The 8,022-nt window shown below is 33.0% G+C and overlaps 1 protein-coding gene across 1 annotated transcript; it reads right to left on the bottom strand.

The window, feature by feature from the left end:
• Positions 1 to 1,279: 1,279 nt before the first annotated feature.
• Positions 1,280 to 7,698, bottom strand: LOC123249293 (dol-P-Glc:Glc(2)Man(9)GlcNAc(2)-PP-Dol alpha-1,2-glucosyltransferase-like). The gene is made up of 3 exons (XM_044678283.1): positions 7,537 to 7,698; positions 6,331 to 6,528; positions 1,280 to 2,383 (listed from the first exon to the last, which is right to left on the bottom strand). Exons 1-3 carry the CDS (start codon positions 7,696 to 7,698, stop codon positions 1,331 to 1,333), a joined length of 1,413 nt encoding a protein of 470 aa, XP_044534218.1. The 3' UTR covers positions 1,280 to 1,330.
• Positions 7,699 to 8,022: the final 324 nt, after the last annotated feature.

Here is an 8,022-nt window from a genome sequence, read left to right as displayed (position 1 = left end):
CAGCCACTTCCTTATTCCCCATTCCATGTGGAATTCTCCAGCCCTTCCTGTTAAGACTCCTAAATGATAACTTAAGTAATCTTCCTGATAACACATGGTAAGTTGTAATGAAAGCATAATTTTTAAGATCTTTTAATGAGAGATCCCCCCCCCCCCTCCGCTCTACAAGAGAAAACCTTGAAATATGTTATCTATGTATTTGGAATATGAGATAGATCCTATGAAAATAACTCCATTATTCAAGTTAATGATACCCCGAGTTTGTTTATTTAAAAAAAAATAATAAAAAATCTGCAGTAAAAAATATAAAATACTTTCCAATCTCACTTGTTAACTAAAAGACAAAATGAAAAGAATCTCTCAGAGAAAGATAAGTTGTATAAAAGTACAGTCATTTCTCCATGCAACAAAATCCAACAAATCAGTTGGAAAATTTTGAAAATGGTTTAAAAGAATAATGTCACTGAAGATTTGTACATTACTTATCAAAGAACTTTCAAAGGAGGACTGACATTACAATTTAGCAGCAAGTTATTAAACACAGTAAAAAAAACACATAAAAAACTAAATTAACTACTTGTTAAGACTGAGCTTTTTAAAGTTCCCACTGTAATATACAATCACAGGATCAGAAAGGACCTCAAAAAGTCATCTTGTCTACATCTTCCTTCACTTAGGGGAGTTGCAATTAAATGATCCAAAAAAAAGAAACTCTTGTACTCTTAAAATATTATAAAGAAATAGATTCTAAAACATCTTTGGTAATGTATTTCTATGATTACATTACCCTTTTTAATAAGCATTATCATTAGTGCAATTTTGCTTAAGCCATGACATTTATTTTCAAAATGAGAATATGTGAAAGGTATGCACCATCTATATCTATTACACGCAAAGTAATAATCTGATTCTAAATAATAATACAAAGGCCTTTACTTCCTTAAACCAACATAATTTTTCTGATGGAATAAACACTGACTGTATGCTGAAATATTTGAAGCCTTTGAAACTATCCACAATCTAATTAGAATTAGAATTCTTTTTAATGGTTAGAAAGTTTTTTTTTTAAAAAGATATGCCAAAGTAAATGTAAACACTTCTCATTTTCCGTTAATTTCCATAATTTTTGGACATTTGTTTCATTAATGTAAATAAAAAAGGTTTTAAAACTTGGATTGGTTCAATATTTCATCATGTGGAACAAATTAGATTTCACAATCACTTCTAACCACATGAACACCAACTGGCTTGTTATTAAACAAAGTCCTGTCTACACTGTGGAAAAGTTCCAGATATAAATTTGGTTATGTGAAGCAAGATATTCATTTGGTCACCACATAAACCTTTGAATATTATCGTTATTTGGCCATTGAAATGTCTTGTTCAAAAAGATATAAAATGTTATAAGGTTAATAAGTATATAAAAACTCAGTTCACAAAGGAGCTTGGGCACGGATGGCATAGGAAGATTAAGCCTATAAATGACATAAGGCAATATAAAGTAACGGAACTCAAAAAGTTTTTGAGGAACTGTGACTGTAAATAAGCATGTGAAAAACATTATGTTCCAGAAAATGGATTTAGATTTCAATGAATCAGCAATGCTCCAACCAGCAAACAGATAACATGGGACTAGCAAGTATTTTACAAATTCATATCTCTGGAAGATTCTTTTCCAAACATAGAATGTATAATGCCTGTTGTCTGCCAGCAAATACTTATGAACATAAGTGAATTTCCAGACTAAAAATAAGGAGACAGTTGTAAGTAAAACAAATTGCCCCCAGTGTCTCCATACTGACTGAAGAAAAGTTTTAATTTTTCCTGGGGACAGTAGGTGAGGAAAAGAAAAAAAGAGAGTAAAAGAAAAAAAGTAAAATAGCTGAGGAAAATTCATACAAGCTTCATGATTACTCCTATCACCAACAACTATTCCACCATTTAAAACTACAAAAGCAATAAACACAATTATTAAAAGGATATAGGGCCATGTCAAAACTATAAGTGTACTCAAGTTCCTAAATGATGTAGCATAATCAAGAAGAAAACACAATATCTTCTTACACGCTGACAGTGGTCCTTTGATGGATGGAAGTTTCTCCTCCTTCTTTTGTTGCTCAATCCTCCAAGCCTCCATCAACTTTTGTGAGATAATATTTCCCGCACAGAACACAGTCCAAACAATATTTGTCTGGCGAAACATGAAGCCACAAAATCCAAGTAGGGCTGAAGTTTTATGATTACCATAAAGGCACATCAAATAGGCGAAAAGAACAAAAAACATAGATCCTGTTTCTGTATAATAGAGGAAATTAAAAAAATAGAGTGTAGGGAAAACTGCCATTGTTAAAGCTGACAAAATTCTCTGGATGCCTGAGACAGCCTGAAGAATAAAAAAAAATATGTATATAGTTAGTAAAAATGTTTTGACATAATAGGAACTTAATAAATGTTTATTTCTGAAAGAGTAATCAAATGTGGCAGTTCTAGAGTAATAAAAAGACCTATATATGGTTCTTAAAAAAAAGAAATCTGATGTTTTTGAACACATAAAAAACCCAAAATATATATCTTGTATTTAAAATTCTTCCCAACCTAGCCTCCAAATTACTTTTCCAGTCTTCTATATCACTCCCTTTCACGAACTCTAGAACATAAATAAACTAATTTCTTTGCTGTTCCTCATACAAATTACTCCATCTTCTCATGCCTTTGAATTGGCTTTTGTCTCCTTACAAGGAATGCACTCCCTCCTGAACTCATGCTTTCTTCCATCTTTCCAGATCTCACAAGCTGTTAGCTCTTAACTCTCACCTCAACCTCCAAATTACCTTGCCTTTGTTTTGTATATATTTATGTTTTACTCAGTTTTAGCTCCTTTAAAGAAATAAACTGTTTCATGTTCGTACTTGTATCCTTAGAACCTATGTCTGATTGATTTTAGAAGTCAATGTAAACAAAAAGTAACAAGCTTCAGTTCTATAATCATTTACTTGGAAGCCACACACACACAAAAAGGTTTCAAGGAAACAATATTATTTTAAATTATGGGTCTTTTATATGCTGAAAATGTTAGACTCATGTTTCTCTTAGTAGGAACTCTCTGTTCTAAAATTTTAGTATGGTCAGAATTTAAGATTACCACAACTATTTAAAAATCTCTGAGTTCTTGTAGCTATTACAGTTTTTTAGAATGAAGTTTATGCTGCCATTGCCATTCTATTCCAAGTACCATAATAATTTATAAAAGTAAATTATATTGAATATTTCTACAGTTGAGTTATAGTATCTAGTAGGAGGCTCATTCAACAACTATAAATGAAACATTAATCACATACCTTTGTATATCATGATAATCACTGAGGGAAATTTTTAAAAATTTCCTTGGGCTTTAAGTGTGGAGATGCTTAAGCACTTAAAATGATAAGCAAATTACTTGAGCATGGTATGTTTACAGAAACTGACTATATTTACTAGGGCTTAAAGACATCATGAAAAAAATAAAGAAAAGCAGAAATGCTAATGCTATGATTTTCTAATCACAATATAATGAAATTATACTCAATGAAGGGATTAGAAGAAAGAATTAAAACTAATTAGAAACCTAAAAATTTAATCCTAAAGAATTAGTGGATCAAAGAAAAAAGAAAAAAAACCAGAAAATGTCATTGAAGAAAATAGCACCATTAAGACAACCTATTAAAAGTTATGGAATGCAGTAAAGCAGTCCTTAGAGGAAACTCTAGAAAGAGTGATGCAATTAACTGGACAAGCAACTAAAAAAAATAAAGTAACAAGTTGAAGCCCTCCAACTAAATAACAAGGCAGAAATTCTGAAAATCAAAGAGCTGATCAACAAAATTGAAAGAAAAATATAATTAAATTGATAAATAACACTAGCTTTAAAAAACAAATGCAATAAAATATACAAGTTAATCTAATTTTTTTAAAGAGGGAATGAATAAAATTAAATTACATGTAAAAAATAGAACATTTTACAACAACTGAAGAGGAAATCAAAGAAATTATAAGAATCTATTTTGTCCAAAGTATATTAAGAAAGTGGACAGCTTAAAGGAATAGACATCATCTTGACTGTTGTTTTGCTACTCTGGAAGAAAGAGTAAAGTTGATAACTGTGCGACTTTGCCCTACTTAAATCCAATTCATGTGTGAATCAAAAGATGTCACCAACCAATCGAGGAGCCAAGCACTGTGCTAAGTACTTTTTATAAATATTATCTCAGTTGATCTTCACAATTCTAGGTAGTAGTTAATATTGCTATCCACATAACAAATGAAAAAAACTGAGACAAAAAGATTAAAGTCACTTTCACAGGAACACATAGCCATCAAAAGGCTGAGGCCTAATGTGAACTTGGGTCTTCCTCATTCCAGACCCTATCCTCTATCTAGTGTGCCACTAGATGCCTCAAAAGATAAGATGAAAAACAAAGAAATAAAAGTATAGACAAATATTTCTAATGAACATTAAACCAAAAAAATTAAATGAAATATTAGCAAATACGGTACAACATATTAAAAAGATAATCAGGCTTGAATTTATACCTTGAAAAATGGACTGATAAAATATGAAATAGATAATAGACATAATAAATCACATTAATGACATAAATAGTAAAAATCACAATAGACATTGAAAAGGCTTTTGATAAAATCCAAAACACTATTCAAAACACTAAAAAGTACAAGAATAAGTGGATATAACAGTATATGAAATAGAGAACAGTTAAAGGTCTTTCCAATAAGAGCATTAGTAAACAAAGATACCTATTGCAATTACACCTCTTCATAGAATGCTAGAAATCCTAGCTATGATTAAAAAAAAATCAAAAAAGAGAAATTGAAGGAATCAGTTTAAGCAAGGAAGGAATGGAATTACTTTTTTTGTAGATATGTTGATTTATTTAGAAAATTAAACTAGAGTCAAGTATAAAAAAATAAATTCATCAAGGTTGTATGGTATGATATAAATTATCATGTATATTACCAATGGTACCTAGGAGCAACAAATATAAAGAGAATTTCCATTCAAATTTTCTACAGGATATATAAAATATTTGGGAGTCTATCTACTGAGATACATACAGAAACAATGAATCCAATGAAATAACCACTCTATAGAAATCAAGATAAATCTATACAGAGTGAAGAGAACTAAAATAATTTTTATCAAATGAACATTATAAAGAAAAACGACTTTGAAAGACTTTTTTTCAATAAACCAGAATTACAGCAGACAAAATGTAACCAATCCTATTGGGACAGGATGGACTTAAAATTCAGAAAGAAATGTATTTTGGGGGTGTGACTAATATGACAATTTGTTTTTCTGTACTATAGTTATTTGTTAGGAACATTCTTTTTTTCTTATAGTTCAACTTGAGATGGAGGGAAGTTTGGCCATCCCTAATCACCATTAGTGTTTCCCCTCTGAAATGACCTTCAATTTACAGTTCATATAACTTGCATGTATATATTTGTTTACATCAGTGATTCCCAAAGTGGGCGCCACTGCCCCCTGGTGGGTGAAGCAGCGATCCAGGAGAGCAGTGATGGCCACAGGTGCATTTATCTTTCCTATTAATTGCTATTAAAATTAAAAAAAAAATTAATTTCCAGGGATGCTAAGTAATATTTTTTCTGGAAAGGGGGCAGTAGGACAAAAAAGTTTGGGAACATGTTATCTCTTTAAGCTGAATGTAAGCTCTGAGGGCAGGGATTGTTTTTTGCCATTTAAAAAAAAAATCTCCATTAACACAGTGCAGTAAGAAGCTAAAAATGCTTGTGATAATGATTTCCTTAATAAACTGAAATATTTTGCTTTGTCCCAGTTAATTTGTTTAGCAATGAAGTACTAGTATTATCTTTACATAGTCATTAACCTAACAAAAACAAAAATTTCTCTATCTTTTAATACTGGTGCCAAACATGTCAATCATTTTTGGCCACTAACTTGTCAGATAACAGTATATTAGAATTTGGCCAGGGGATTTGGCTGAAAATAGTGCATAAAATCATAAGTGATATAGTTTTTTGGGTAACTTCTTCCGGGCTTTCTTGAAAACACAAACCCAAAACTGTTACTTTTACTAATCAACTATGGTTTGTTTACTTTTAATTAATAAGAGTCCTTAAATTATACAACTACAAATTTCATAATATAATGTAACAAACACTTGTGCTTTATTTTTTAAAGAAATATGTGATATACTAAATGCTAGAGAAGTCATATAATTGAGAACTACTTCATCAAAATGTGCTTGTGTATATATTGATTTACTTTAATGAATTAATCAGAGAACCTACCTTGTTCCTCTGTTGTAACTTGCAAAAAAGTAAATAGAGTAAATAGAAGTTGCCAGCACTGAAGAGCAGATTAACAAATCTGAGCATTCCTATGGAACAGACTACATGTTGAGACCATCCAAAGATCCAAGTGGCAGGTTTTATAATTCCAACAGATATCAGGTATAAGCCAGGTAGTGTAGTGATCATGGGATCCCACTTAAAAATGAAAAAAGGATGGTGATAAACATAATGCTACAAAATATAATATCAATTATGAAAGATAGGAACAATTTTCATTTGGCTTTCTTTATTATTCTATCATGTCAGTGTAAGAAAGAGGGCTGATTATAGGCAGGAAACCTGAATTTAATTCTGACTCTAACTCTGTGATTTTGTAAATTCCCAGAACTATTGCCTAAAATGCAAAATGAAAAGTTGAACTTAATCTACTTTATCTTCCAATTCAAAGACCTATGAACCTATGTATGTCATATTATTAAACTACATAGATTCCCCAGAAGATTCAAGATATCTTCTTGATAGAGATGAGAAATCCTAGGTTCAAATGTGATCTCAGATCTAGCTGGGTGACCCTGGGACAAGTCACTTTATCCCCACTGACTAGCCTTTACCACTCTACTGCTTTAGAATCAAAGATGGAAGGTAAGGATCAAAAAAATTTTTTTTTCTTTTTCTTTAAAAAGATGTTGGAGAGAAGTTATGTGTTTGGTGAAGAGTATTAAAAAACAAACAAAATTATTGGTGTCCAGACAGTGGATACTATTTTCAATGGATTTTGAGGAAAGATTCAGTGGAGAGACAAATTGTTACAGTACTTTGGTGGTTGGCTTATATTGTTTATGTATAACAGAAGTGGGTGGCTACGCAAGAGGGACTTAATATATGCCTCTCAAATGCAAGCACACACTCAGCTGGTGGGTCAGAGCTTTAAGATACAAATGTAACTAGTCATCTCCGAACCTTATGCCAGAGTTACTTGGTTCCTTAAAATGAGGTTTTGCTGAAGGACTGAACAGTCTCCTCTGGTTTTCCTGGCAAAGGTGGAGCTGGGGGTGGGGGGAAGATTTTATTGCTCCTCCTTCTTTTATGTTTCCCCTTTGAAATTTATTTTCTTTAAAACTGCAGGAAGATGAAGACTAAGCCCCATGCCTTGAAGGCTCCTCCTGACCCATTAATACCAGTGCAAGGGTTGGGGATCCTCACCTGGAAGGAGCCCCAGCAGTAGCGCTGGGCCTGCGGCAAATGGAAAATCTCGTCCATGTAGGGCTCCCGCAGCGCCCGGCTTATAAGGGAGAAAACGAAGCAAGAGACCAGGAAAGTGCAGCTTAGGGCTGCCGAGAAATAGTAACCTTCCAGCTCTTCCATCTTCCACCAAATGTCTAACACCTTCAAGCCAATTCCAATTTTCGGTACCGGAAGTCCCCGTCTTAGGTGGACCGATCAGAAACTGAAGCTCTGCACGCGGAGGTGCGTGGGAACCTTTTGCGAGAGAGAAATTGATCTTTTCCCTGTGGAGAGCGGATTACCGCAGAAAGGAGCGGAACGCGGGGAGTGAGTGATACGACGGAAGCTGATTGGGGGAAGCATTTGAAAGACGGACCGGGTAACAGGTCGCGATGTCCGCTGTTACCCTAGAGAGAAAGAGCGACTCGGAATTGGCTGCTCCTCCAGGTGGGAGAGAAAAGGGAG

This window comes from Gracilinanus agilis, chromosome 5 (genome assembly GCF_016433145.1).
Source record: "Gracilinanus agilis isolate LMUSP501 chromosome 5, AgileGrace, whole genome shotgun sequence".
Taxonomy (NCBI): domain Eukaryota; kingdom Metazoa; phylum Chordata; class Mammalia; order Didelphimorphia; family Didelphidae; genus Gracilinanus; species Gracilinanus agilis.
This window is presented reverse-complemented; position numbering and strand designations above follow the sequence as displayed.

What these genes read in the sequence shown, in the direction of transcription:
- LOC123249293 (XM_044678283.1), bottom strand. Translation starts at nt 7,698, where the DNA reads ATGGAAGAGCTGGAAGGTTACTATTTCTCGGCAGCCCTAAGCTGCACT. An exon ending in ACTGCTGGGGCTCCTTCCAG is followed by an intron (nt 6,529 to 7,536) that starts GTGAGGATCCCC and finishes TTCATTTTTAAG; the next exon opens with TGGGATCCCATGATCACTAC. An exon ending in AGTTACAACAGAGGAACAAG is followed by an intron (nt 2,384 to 6,330) that starts GTAGGTTCTCTG and finishes TTTATTCTTCAG; the next exon opens with GCTGTCTCAGGCATCCAGAG.